Source organism: Alligator sinensis, unplaced genomic scaffold (genome assembly GCF_000455745.1).
Source record: "Alligator sinensis unplaced genomic scaffold, ASM45574v1 scaffold1277_1, whole genome shotgun sequence".
NCBI classification, from domain to species: Eukaryota; Metazoa; Chordata; order Crocodylia; family Alligatoridae; genus Alligator; species Alligator sinensis.
The window spans coordinates 1,271,434-1,285,554 of record NW_005842341.1 but is presented as its reverse complement, the minus strand read 5'-3'; the positions used below and the strand labels follow the sequence as shown (position 1 = coordinate 1,285,554).

The 14,121-nt window shown below is 40.9% G+C and overlaps 1 protein-coding gene across 1 annotated transcript in view; it reads right to left on the bottom strand.

The window, feature by feature from the left end:
* Positions 1-965: 965 nt before the first annotated feature.
* Positions 966-14,121, bottom strand: part of INTS7 (integrator complex subunit 7) — a 54,962-nt gene continuing 41,806 nt past the window's right edge. Inside the window, exon 20 of the mRNA XM_006028788.3 lies at positions 966-13,846. Within this exon, the coding sequence (XP_006028850.1) occupies positions 13,541-13,846 (306 nt within the window). The 3' untranslated portion in view covers positions 966-13,540. The remainder of the gene's footprint in view (positions 13,847-14,121) is intronic.

Sequence of the window (14,121 nt, the reverse complement as noted above, 5' to 3'; positions counted from 1 at the left end):
AAGCAAACCCCCATATGGAACCCAGCGTCTCAAAAGTCTTCCAAGAACTTAGTCAGTTTTGAACTTTAAACCTACCTGCACCTATAAGTCAGCCTAAATAAATAAACCCTACATTTTTCAATATCACATCAAATGCCTCAGAAGTTTGCATCTGGATAGGAATGTTGCATCTCTCATCCAGTTCTTATTAGCCAAAGTAGCATATTGATTTGTTTTACCTTCCATAAGACAGATGGAAAGCAAAATGCAGCATATTTGCGCATTGCTAACCAAAAAAAAAAAAGTGTACAAGACTATAAATAGGAATATGTGGCAAAGTCCACTACTCACTCCTCTTTTTGCCTGCTTAAGGAAGGTTTAGGAGTTTTTCATTTATAGGGCACCATAATGGTCCCACTGGTAGCACACCTTTCAGGTAAAAAAAAAAAAAAAAAAAAAAAAGGTATCCAATTCTGCAAAATCCAACAATTGTTGGTTGTTATTGAAATTATGGATTAGTCGATGATCTCCTGTTGTAATTACATACCCTGCAACAGGTATAAAACCCTGATAAAGTTATTTGTTGCAGAGGTAACTTTGCTGGTATAAGTCAATGTCATCAATGCAAGGGGAAAAGCTAATGATCCCTCATTTAAATGAGTATGAGTTAAAAAAGATGGTCTTGACTGTTCAGCAGATGTCTCAGTCTTCTTGAAAACATGCAAGATATAGTTCTCTTTTCCCAGGTTAGCAGTGTTAAGGGCAAAAAACTCCTATTAGCAGCATCCAAAAATAGCCTTGAATTACAGTATTCCTTAGCCCAAGTATTACGCAGCTTGACTGGCATGCCCCTTTTAACCCTGAAACATGTTTGAACCCTAATAGAGGGAGAAGAAAAAATAAATACATAAATGTCCATGACATTAAGTGCAAAAGTCCATTTTGTTTGAAGCCAGTTTTCATACACCAATGTTTTAAACTGTCAGCTCAGTTGCCTTAGGATGTTTTATTTCTCATTAAAAGTAAAATTGCAGGTTGTCATAGACTATTTATTAAAGTTAGATAAAACATAGCCCAACAAAAATTGGATGACTGTTTACAGGTACATTTAAATAGTTATGACATGAAAGTGTATCATGCTGTGCAGTTTGATAAACAATGGATATAAACAACAACCATGGATAATAACCTTAATTAAAGAGCTGGCAGTTCTCATCAGTTATATCAGGGGTGGCCTACCTGTAGTACGTGTCCCCTCTGGCAGATCAGGGAGGAGACAAGCAGCAGTGTGAAACAGGGCACAATGCAAAGCAGCAGATAGGGCAGGGAGCAGAGAGAAAAACGCAGAAATTAGAGCAACAGATTGGGGAGGAAGCACAGAGCAGAAAGGAGAGCAGCAGATCAGGCAAGGGAAGGGGATCAGAGTGACACTTGGGAAGTGTATGGGGCTAATTTGTGGCATGTCTGCCAAAAAGGCTGGCCCCCGCTAGGTTACATATCAATCAGCCTCTCTCCCAAGTTGATACTACTGTCCCCAAGATCATAATCAAGCAGTTGTTCATTTTTATAGAAAACAGCACCATTAACTGGACACTTCTTGCTAGTAAAATTTTAATATAAAAATCTCATAACCAAATTATTGCTAGTTTGTAAAAGTCAGTCCTATTTCAGAGGCATATTTCTGCAGATAATTATAGGACATGCTGGCTATATATAATCTCAACTTGCAAGGCTTTTATAAAACAGTTCGTACAAAGTACAACAAAAGAGGTGGTGATGTCAGCCTTTCCCTGACACATGGAACTCTCTTAACATTTACTACTTATTGATTATTGTACTCTTTCACAGTTTGTCATTTAAAAATGAAATTCAATGGTATAAAGTTCTATTGATAGTATTAGAGCATGCGTCCTCTATATGGTCCTCTATCTACAGAGAACAAGTCTGAACAATAATATCAGAAATTTGTGTATGTTGCTACACAGTTTATAGTGGCTTTGCCTTATTTTGATCAGCCCATCTTACACTGTAACCTTATTTGCTAGTGACTCTACAACCTTGGGCAAATGAAAAAAAAAAAAATCTGAGGTCCCTCATTATCTTTTTCCACAAAATTAGCCCTTTTACAGTTAGGTTTGGGATTTCATTAAAATGTGATTTAAGATTCTGGGCTTGAAGATCCTAGGGTACGTCCAAACATTCATAGATGTTTGGACTGGAAGGGATCTTAGCAGATCAAGTCCATCCCCTGCCCTGGGCAGAAATGAGCGCTGGGGTCAGATGACCCCAGTCAGGTATGTGTCTAGTCTCCTCTTAAAGACCCCCCAAAATTATTTTCTTCAAACCAGTTCTCTGATTTCAAGTTCAAGTCAATATTTAACCTTTGTTTGGCAAGCTCTTATCAAAAACCAGTCAATGTTTGAAGAGCAAATATAAAACACTAAATAAATACTTGTTTTTGCTGTTAATGTACCCCTGATACTCAGCCAACTAAAAATAATAGGTTAAATGAACAGTGTTCCCACAACTTAATCCCCTCTCTTGCTTCTTGGCACAGCATGCAATAATTTAAAAAACTCTAAATAGATAGTGATGTGTGTAGGGCGTGGGGTGTTATACACAGTAAGAAAAAAAACTAGAGTTCAGTCTGATAAACAGATCCACATTTTCAGGAGTTGAATGTTTGCCCTTGTGCTGCACTCCAGTGACTTCATAAACCACTTTGTGAAGTGCAAAGGTCCACCAATGCTGATCCAATTGAAGGTTGTGGGTCCATGAACTTAATCAGGCATATGATGTGATCCAGAACCTACTGAAGTCAATGAAAAGATGAGCAAAGCCAGCTTTTTTGTTAAAAAATAGCATGAAAAGGCAGCAAATAGTAATGTGTTTGAAGAATCAAATTCTATTCTTAGCTACACTCTGTACTGTCTGTCACACTGCTTTTAAGGTGCAATAAAATTTTACTCTAGTTCTCTGCTAAGCTTGTTTTATGTAAAAGGAAAGGTAGAGGTGCACCTTATAGAAAAAATGAATCAGAAATTCATCAGCTGTCAGAGTTAACCATTTCTTATAGGCAACTGTTAGAGTTCCCTTAGGAAAATTCAGTTACATATGAAGAGGGCATTTAGGTAACCAGTATCAATTTCCAGATAGATTAAAAACAACAAAAACTTTAACATTACTAAAAGAAAAAAAGGATCCAAAACAAAGGATAGTTCTCTTTTCCTTTGGAGTAAAAAGTAGAAAAGGGTTGGCATTGACAAAAATCTCACTACAGAGGAGCTGCACCTTGACATACAAATCATATCTACCAACCTACCATAACCAGAACAGATGACGCTTCAAAAAAAAAAACACACACACACAAAACAACAAACAACTCCCCCCCTCCCCTCCCAAAAAAACCCAACAAAAAGGCATCAGGTGAAGAGATTAAAAGATGCATGTAGATCGGTGTTCAACCTCCAGCCCATGGCCCATGGCCCAGATCCAATCCACAGAGGTCTGCCATCTGGCACCACATTTCCAAACCCTGAGAGACTATATAGACTTTGCACATGGGGCTGGGGCCCAGTCCCATGCATTGTGCCAGGACTGTGGGAGCAACATGGCACATAGGACCAGGCCTAATCTGGCACACAGGGCTGGGGTCACGGACCAGACTAGCCCGATGCACTGGATCGGACCTTGGGCCCACACACCAGATTGGGACCACTGACCAGATCCATGGACCGACCCCTCACCACTCATCTGGCCCATAGGGCTCAAAGGTTGGGCACTACTAATCTAAACTGGTAAAGTTGCAGCATGCTCTATTACTACTATCCTTCCAAAAAGCATTTCCATTCCTCCTACACCTCTTTCTGAGTTTGCAGGGCTACCTTTTCTGAGTTTATAGGGCTCTGTGTTAGAAGCTGGAATGCCTACTGCTGCAAGGGAAGATTTCATAGATTTCATAGACATCAGGGCTGGAAGGGACCTCGGAAGATCATCGAGTCCAGCCCCCTGCCCAAAGGGCAAGAAGTCAGCTGGGGTCATAGGATCCCAGCAAGATAAGCATCCAGTTTCAAGAGACACAGAACTTTGAAGGTTGCCCCTTAAGTCCACCTCGTCCTTTAAGGCACATGTTCTTAGTGACTGTTTTCAGAAGCTTAGCAAAAATCTAGTTGTAATCAACTGCTCTCAATGCTCCATCTGCAGCAGAAGATCAAGTGGACTTAAGGAGGTTCAAACTGCTTTAGGTCTGGACTCACTGCATGCAGTTTGCTGAAAAGAAGGAAACTGTCATCAGTGATTCTCATGCCTATGTACAAGATGTATACAATAGGGCAAGTGCTAAAATAACAGAAAAGTAGGACTCTCCAGAAATCATCAGGTCCAACCCTCTTCACTGAGACAGGATCAAGTACCTTAGCTCAGGGATCAAGCTTGGGTCCCACAGGACAGATCTGAATCCACACTGCAGGGCTTCCCACAGGCCATACAACCGGTAAACAGTGACATTAATCTCCAAGGCTGCCAAAGCCACTGTTTCAGCATGACTCTGGAACCCAAGGAGTTAATGCCATTGCCACTAATTCCACCACCTCCTTCCACTGCCATTGATTTGTCACGAGGGGCAGCTAAATACCCTTGATTTCACCAGTGTGGGGATGTGAGCAATGTTAACTCCACAGGTTCCAGAGCCATGCTGAAACCATGAGGATTAATGCTGCCATGGTGAGGTACTGGCAGCCATGTCAGCTGGACCTGACCACAGGCCAGACCTGACCTGCAGACCATATGCTTGGCACCCTGCTTTAGACCATGTGACAGACACCTGTATACCCTATTTTTAAAAATCCTCCAATAAAGAGATTGTACCAGCTCCTGAGGTAGCACTGACTCCAGGTGTATCATCATCCCACCATTAAGAAAGTTTTCCTTAATATCTGACCTACACTTGTCTTGCAAACTAAGTTAATTTCTTCTCATCCTTCCCCCTGTAGCCATGGAGAACAATCAATCACCTCTAACAAATAATCAACATACTGGAGGATTTATCATATCTTGTGTCTTCTCTTGCCTAGACTAAAACTCAGTTCCTTCAAGATCACAGTCAACTTTTTTAAACCCTAATTTTTATTGCTGTTCTGTGAACCACGTCCAGCCTGTCTACATCCTTCTTGAAGCACAGTGACCAGCACTGAACAGGATACTTACATATTACAAGCAGCTTATTATTGTCACGGAGGACTGTTGCATCAATTAGCACAAAACTTTTGGACAGGATATACACAATGAAGACATGCTGGAAATTGTTCAGACAAAGCAAGCTGATTCAGTATGCCTTCTTTTAGCCATAAATGTCATGCAATACCATGTATTTTTCGGATGTACATATTTCAGGTGAGAGCTCTGAGCTCCAAATTCTGGGCCGTGTCCTAGGACCAGAAACTATCTTCCTATTGGGTATGAGACCATGACCAGTGTAAGCAACTGCTTGGAGACCGAACCCTTCTTACCCAGTGCAGGATGGAGTCCAGGGCAAGCTAAGAAAATAATGGGCTCCTGACGAATCTCTTGGGCAATGCTGCACCCCAAGAGTGAATCAAAGCAGGTCTAGGTCAGGCCTCAGAAAAGTTTAAGTGCTGTTTACCTACATTAAGCTGAATATGATCCAATCTTCTTTCTTAAAAAAAAAACCCCATGGGGAAACCTCTACATTTTATATCTTATTGAAAAAAAGGATACCTAATTCTCCATGCAAACAGCTGAAAGTGTTCTTCTGGTAAATCTAATTGCAACTGATCTGATTCTCAAAAGATATGACTGGCTAAACTTGTTGTGTGATCCTTTGTAGCCTCTGGCAATTTTACAAACATTTAACTGAATGTTTGTAAAAATCTTGCAGGGCTACTATAAAAAGGCCATTACAGAGTACCTGCAAATTAATGGAGTTACGTTTGTATGCTGTCATCACGCATTGTAAGGGTGAACAATATAAGCCACTGACTGAAAAGAGAGTCAACTTGAAATTTTATACACAAAGATCTTGAATTAGATACGCAAACCGATCTCAACCTGCCAGAGACCTAATTATGTAGGAAACAGGAGCTGGGAGACCGGAGGTCAGATTTGCAATGAGCATCTCAATCTGTCTTGTGGTTTAAATTACCACATTCAGTTCTGCGCACAGTCAGTCCTATGCAAATTCTGCCAATGCAACGATAGGCCAACAAAGCTAGAAGCAAAAGAGTAATTTTGAACATGATTCACAGTGTTCTTTGGGGCCAGTCAAGAACACTGGTGATGGAGACTTCTGACTGTTGGTACTCAGAATTAAAGAGGACAATATGGTCCTTATTTCACAGAAATAGTCCCCTCAAAACGTTTTAAAAACAGGATTTCAAATGCAGATTTTGAAGTGAGAATATTTTTACCTCTTCTTCGATAATAAGGAACTTTTTTAAGGGCAATATGGATTGCAGACTTCTCCTCACAAAGCATCATCCCTCTATCACAGTTGTGCTTTCCTGCTACATGACAGTTATTTTGATTTTAAGGCTCAGCTTGCTGGGTAAAAACTACAGTAGAATTTTAAAGGTTTTAGTAATGTCCTATACATCTTAACAAAAGGTGACCACTATTGTAGTTTTTTTACCTATCTATTTAAACAATTTCACTTTTTTCTCAAGCAGACTGGACTCTATTTCCTTCTCACTGAACTGGACTGGGTAACAATATCATAACTCAGTAGACCCTATCCTTGTGCCAGGCCACCTCTGTAACTGAAGTGCCTTGAAAACCTCAATATTTCATTGTGGCACAAATGAGTCATAGACCTGGTCCCCTCCAAGCATAAATTATGTACAATGGTTTTGAAGAGTGCTATAATGACCGTCTAGCTTGGAAATCTATCAAGGAGTTTATTCTCATGGTGATGACACGAAGGGCAAGTTATGTGTTCCAATTATCCCCCACATAGGAAACTTAAGCTTCTACCTGGAAATTTGATTCCTGTCAAATTTCTCTGCATCAGTCTGAGCTATTAGAGTACTAAACCACTTGCCAGCAGGTTATAATGCTTTGACTAGCATATCTGTAAGTGTAAGCACTGCTCTCCTGTTCCGCTAGCTCCTCCTTTTCACCTTTAAGGCCTTGTGCACCAACAACGGATATGACAAGTAGGGGGTGGAACTGAACCAGTTGGCAGCTTGGCTTTAACTATGATGGCTAACCATGTCTGCGTTGTTTTAGAAAACTCATTAAGGGCCAAACAAACCCAAGTTGCACTTTGTTCCCTCTTATCTCATCTGCCAAATCATTCTGAGAGGGACAATATTCCTAGCCATGCAACAGAGCAAACAAAGTGCTCCCAGTTCTGTTAAGTTCCATCTTACAAGGCAGGGCTATGGATTCACTGCCAAGTCTCCATTTCTCTGGATGGGACTGCCCCCATTATATAAACTAGGCTTAGTAACAGTGCAACATCTTTCTCTCCAGGCTTGTTGTGGGAAAGGAGCGACTCTTACCTGGACTTGAAGTGACTAAGGAGTGACTCTTAACTAAGGGATCTCTTGACTCTTTGCTGGAGTGAACTGATGATAGCAATTTCCCAGAGTTTTATTAATGGTAACTTTCGTTTTCCTTTTCCCCACCAAAACAACGAAACAGCTAAATGACTGACTACCTGGTTTCATCTAATCTCAAACAGCTTGAAGGTCATACCAAGAACACTAACAGCATTCACACAGAATTTCTGACTTTCTCACTATGCTATTACAGTTCTCATGACATCTATTTTACACATTATATCCCAACTCCTAGAGTCAAATAATTGCATCAACATCTAAAAGCACCCCCAGCCACTGGAAGCAGTAGTAGCAAACTACTCGAAACTGCTTTCACAATCCCAACCAATTTTGATATCAGCAGAAGCTATTCAAAGAGGCCTGTGCTTATCCCAGTGTGGGAGGAGGCAGGGAAGGAAGAAGCAGGAATTGGGATAGGCAAGAGCTTCAATGAACTAGGAAAGAGGTATTATGCTATAGTTGACAACTGGCTGATTAAGGGATAAAACTTGTGATATTGAGCATGAATGGGTAGAAGCTCTCGATAAAGGAAGGGTAAGAAGGGAACAGCACCCAGGGGAGAAGCCCCCTAGGCGATAAAGCAGAGCACTAGAGTTCTCACCCTCTCAATCCTTTCATAAGCAGATACTCACTTGTATCCTCTAAGGAGTTAGCTGCCATTAAAACACTTCCAAAACAATGTACCCACTCTCTCCAAGTCACTTGTCACTGTTTAAACTATCACTAACTACACACATGTAGTCACTAGTATTAACGGATACAACCACCATTTACCATGTTATTTTCACAAAAACACTCGGAGGGTCTGGCTCAGGGCAATGACATAAAGGCCTCCAAAAATTATATTAAAAGGTTTAAACCAAATTAAGAGATACGTTAGTGACATTTCTTTAAATAAAACACTGTTTTAATTTTTAAGGGTGTTATTCCCAATTCCACAGCTGAGGATAATGAAAGCAATGCCAAGTTTGCTATTATTTGCACTGAATTAGTGGCTGGATGTTAGTCACAAATCAGGACCTCATTGTGCTCGGTGCTGAAGAAATAAAAAGCCCACCTTTTTATTTTGTATGTGCCACAACACCTTGCACTTCTATAGCAGCAAAGACTCACATGGTAGCCAATGAATTCTGCTGTATAAAACCAACATGAGAAGAGTTTAATTCTTCCAGGTTTACAAATGTCAGAACTGAGGTACACAGTGGTTGAATGTCTTCCTTAAGCTCAACAAGACTGAAAGGACAAGACCTAGCCCCACTTACCCCTACCCTTATGGCTTTGATCACTGTGTCATGCTTCCCTTTTTACAGAGAAAGAAAAATGGATTTACCACCTTTGTTTTGCCCCAATGATAAACTCACAGATATATCACTCTCTGGAAATATGCTCTCCAGGCAAAAGCATTTAATCCTATTCTGAGTTCTCTTTTGGAGCAACAACTGTCTTGTCTTTCACTATATACAGTACACACACACACACACACATATGGTGCAAGACAAAACAGCATGTGCATGTGTGTGTGTATGCAGACTTTGGTGACTGTACCTTAACATGAGAATAGCCACTTACTAATCCAAAATGCATACACAGTTCTGAGAGCAAGGATCACACACCAGGACTCCTGTCCCTGTAGAGTACCCTCATCACTGGACTACAAGCCCCCTCTTGCTTCGCCTCTAGACCCAAGATTTTTGCATTTTGGCTCCACAGCCACAAAATGAAGAGAGAAAAGTGCTGCCATCCCAGCTTTGCCTATAGTCCAAAGGTTAAGATACACTCCTTGGAGGTGGGCAATGCGTGTTTGAACCTCTTCAGGTACAAACATTAAACCTAGCTCTTCCATTTCCTAGGCAAATGTTCTAGACCAGGGGTCAGCAATCTACGAGCCTGCAGGCTGGATCCAGCCCAGCAAATGACTACGTTCAGCCCATAAAGCTGCAATATCTGTGATTCAATGGCAGGAAGAACCACACAGCATCATAAGCAGGAGTGGTCTCAGAGACACCAGTGCAAACACAGAGGGGGAACCCCCAGGTCCCCTGTCTGTTGCACTGGAGTTTACCCTGGCACATCCCCCTTCACCACACTGCTCTGTACATTTTGCAGCGCCACCTCCTGCCACTCCTGCCCTCCCTGCTCTTTCATATCCACTTACCACATGTCTTGTCACCAAATTTGCCATTTGTGGCAGTCCGTGGCAACAGGATTTAGTGATGGGAATGGAGTGGCAGAAGCTGAAGTAGAGGACTGAGACGAAAAGAGCAGCCCTTGATACAGAGCAGGAAGTGATGCGGCAGCCGCAGAGGCGTAGAGTGAAGACAACAGCAGCCACATCATAAGCAATGTCCTACCTTCGGACCCTTATTTCAGCCCAACACTTCTTAAAGGTTACTAAACCTGTTTTACACATTAGTTTTAAATAAAAGATGGTAACACCACCACCGCCACCTCACCATCCAGCTGTGTGTTATGAATGAGCTAGTCATCCATACCCTCCATCCCCCCGCTACCTCCACAACAGCCCTGTCCTCATTGCCACATGGTGGCAACATGGACAAAGTTGTGTGCAAGACTGACAGCTAGCCAATGAGCATGCTGGCAGGGAGCCAGCTGCTCTCCCTCCAGTTACAAGATTAAGAAAAAAATATTTAAGAAATAACTAGACACTGAAAATCCTTAAACTCAGCAATCCGAGAGGACTAAAATCCTAACCAAGTAAAACCTAATGACTTATTCAATGGCAAATGAGCTGGTGTTCTTGCTGCATCAACAAACCAACATTTCAGCTGAGGGTGGAAACAAAAATTGACATCCTGTTTCCATGTAATTTTATCTGATGATACTGTTCTCCTCACTTGCAGCTCCTGCTTTATTACTTGGTGAAATTCCTGTTTTCTCTCTCCTCAATCATTTACGTCCCATGTATCACTGTAATCATGAAGCGCCCCCCGCCCCCCCCCAAATACAGTACAAAAAAATACTATTACTCTAGGGCATTTACTAAGAAATTGGCCTCTGATCCCAGATATTGCATTCAGGCCTGATCTGCCTGGACCCAAACCAGGGTTCAAATGTGCCTTGCATTTGAAGGCATTGTCAGATCAGATCAACAAGCTTGTCTCCGAGAAAAAGAAATACATGTTTTAAAATACAGTCTTATTCTGCACGTAATTGGGTCAATCTTACTGCCTTGCAGATCATTCAGTTTTAGACCATAGCTATTAGTGGGTAAATTTTCCTAGTACATTCACAGATGTAATTGTACAATGTAAAAAACACCACAAAAAAAAAACAAAAACCCCCTCTAGCCCCCCCATCCAAAAAAAAAAAAAAAAAAAAAGAGACAACTAATTTCTTGCAAGTCCTGTGGCAATTTCAGTTCTTGGCTGTTCAGTTACGCTGTTGTCACATACTTCAGTCAGTATATTATGTAATTTCATGAGAGAAACAAACATTCATTATTTACAGTAAGAAATTAATAGCTTAACCTTTTTCTCTGGTGCTCCTCCTTTACTGTTTCCACTGTGGGAAGGAAGGCAGGCAGGCACTGGGAATGAGACTTAAAAACAGTTAAATTCCTGACTGCCACAAACTTTGTGTGGGTGCACAGGCAGGTCCTCTCTCTCTAGGCCTCAATTTGCCTAGATGGAAAAGGAAGACAAGATATTTTTTCTCAGAGGAATGTCCCAAGAATGGGTTCCTTACAACTATGAAGTACATGAACTCTAGGGTGATGAGACCATATGGACTGTGCCATTGACATCAATATAACAGCGCTCTTCAGAATTAAGCTTTTGGCAGTCTGACTGGCTAATATTTGTAACTTCACTCTGATGTGTAGTACCATGGTGTGGTTTTAGCACATATGTCAGGAAAGTGCACTTCCTTTTCACCAAACTTATCAGCCACTTCTTTCAGCATTCATAAACAAGAGTCAGACACCCTGTTCAAATTTTCCCATTTCCTTGAAAAAACCTTTTTAAGATTCAGTTGCTTCTTCTGATGCACTTAATTTCTTTCATGCTTTGAAATTAAAAGACAAATTGCAAAACCCTTGCGAGATCACAACCAACCATGCTTAATTCAGGTTTTCTTTTCCAAAAAAATCAAAAGCCAAGAAAGCTCTGTAATTGTCTAAGAAAAATGGGTAACAGGCCCCTGTTCTTCATTCCTGTATGGCAAGCAGACTTAGGTTTTAAAAGTTTTTATTATATTCTATCCATTAAAAAAAAATGGCTGGGCAACTACAGCAGTAAAGCCCATCTACACAGACAAAGACTGCATTCAAGTCTGTCTTGGAGAGGACAACTTTGATGAACAACTGCACATCAGTATTTTAAACTAGTGAGGATAACATACAGGACCTAAAGACACCCAAATATGCCAGTGATGAGTATAATAGGAATTCACCGCTAAGCAGGTCACAAGAAACATACCTCCTCCTCTGCACAGCAATTAAATTATTTGCCAAAACTGGAGCCTGGAAAAAACCTCCTCCAGAACACTGGCAGGATCCTTGACATAGTTCCAGGTTTCATTTGGAGTACTGAGCAGGTATTACTCATAAAGGCTAGGCTTCATATATATATAATGTGATGCACTTCCTAAGGACAAAAACACTGGTTGGGCTTAGCCCTCTGGGCCTTTTTCTAGGTTTCAGGTAAGGAATAAAGGTGTATTTGTGAGCAGATATATTTTTAAACTGAGTACAAACCAACTAACAGGAGAGCTATTTATTAGTGAAATTCTTCCACAATACCTACTGAACTGACCAACATAGTCCAAAGATCACACTTGCCAAGCACCAGAGCTCTGCCATTTAATAAGTCCATTTTTTAAAGCAAATAGTTCAAGATAAAACAGGTAACTTGTAAATTCATCTTCTTTCCTCCTGTGTAAACAAATAAAATAAGTTTCTGAAATGGAGACAAAGATGAAATATAAAAAAAATTCTGTTCTCCTGCTTAAGGAACAAACCAAATTGCTTCCACTGCTAAATCTGTGCTGTCCTTTTAAAAAAAATCTCTGTTCTCCAGCTGATATCCCTTTAGGACATTTATATATAGCACTGAGAGAACAAGCGCACACACAGTGCTACATGAACATCAGACAAAATGCTGTTGGCTGGTATGCCAATATATTTCCGCTTAAACCACAAAACTAATAGCATATCATCTGAAAGGATGCCTGGACATTCCTGCCAACTGCTACACATTGAGAGATGCCCTCTTTGCTTAGCATTAATAGTATGAAAAATCTGAGTATCATTAGTGGCTCAAGAGAGATTCCAAACATCAGAATCCATCTGGAAGCAGCATGCAGGTACATAGCAGAGTCCATATCCTAAGATGACAATGAAACATGCTAGCCAGATAACTTTGACAGCCTCCCAGCTGGCTAATTTCCAAAACTGTTGTACAACTGGTGTTGGAAAAGGATATATAGCTAGGTTCCCAAACTGAAGACCCACTATACAAAAAAAAGAGCAATTCTCCATTTAAACTGAGCCACACCTATTTATTCTGGAGCCTGAATTTGCCCCTTGATGATTAGCTATGGGAATGCAATAACAATGGCAACTAAGAACATTGGGCACTTACACACATGCAGGGATCCTGCTCCAACACACTGTACTGAGCAGACCCGATTACTCAAGTCTCCTGAAGCACATAAATTGCTGCACTCTGCCTCATGCATCAGTGGTACAGCGCATCTCCGCAATGATAAAATGACGAAATAAAACACTCTCAGTGCAAGCGTGTATTACCCAATTTTGCCACTGATACACATGATGCGTGGGCACTTTTAACTAGCGTGGCTCACTAATTAAAAGTTCCCAGCACCATGTCAGGATCACATGTAAAAATGCCCAGAGTACAAAACTGACAGGAACATCAAAAGGAAAAAAAGTGACATCTGCCATGTCCAAGAAAAGTGAGATATTACTAAGCTGGCCCCTTAAAAGCAAATGGCACTTCTGAGGATTAAAACCGTGAGTATGCTGTTCTTTGCTGCTGTTGCTGCTGCTGTTGCTGCTGCTGCGATGCTGGCTGTCCTTGCTGTTGCTGAAGGCGAACCTGCTGTGAGTATGGATCTTCAAGGGATTTAACAAAAATGGTAGTTTTTGGCCCAGTCTTCCAAACAATACCATTTGAATCTATTACAGAGGACTCAACTGTGATATTATGGGTACCAAGGATTGCAAAGTTCAATAGAAACTGAGTACTGAAGTAATCGTTGTGAGGTTCCACCCTCTGCTCCATCTCATTAGTCATGTTGTCAATGGGGATCTGGAAACAAATGAAGGTTAAGAATATCATTCCATACTATCTGTTGAAGGATGTGTTCATTCAGATCCTGACAAGCTTTGACAGAATTGTTCATTTTAACCTATTCCTATTTAGCTGTTATTTAGTTAGGGAAGTCAATTTACTATAGACAGAGGGAAATCCAAATGCCTGAAATAAGGCAGGAAGAATGCCTTAAATTCAAAAGGTTGTCTAACTCTATCCCAACTGCAGAGTTGGTCCAATAAAAAGATACCACCCTAGGACATCCTTGCCTC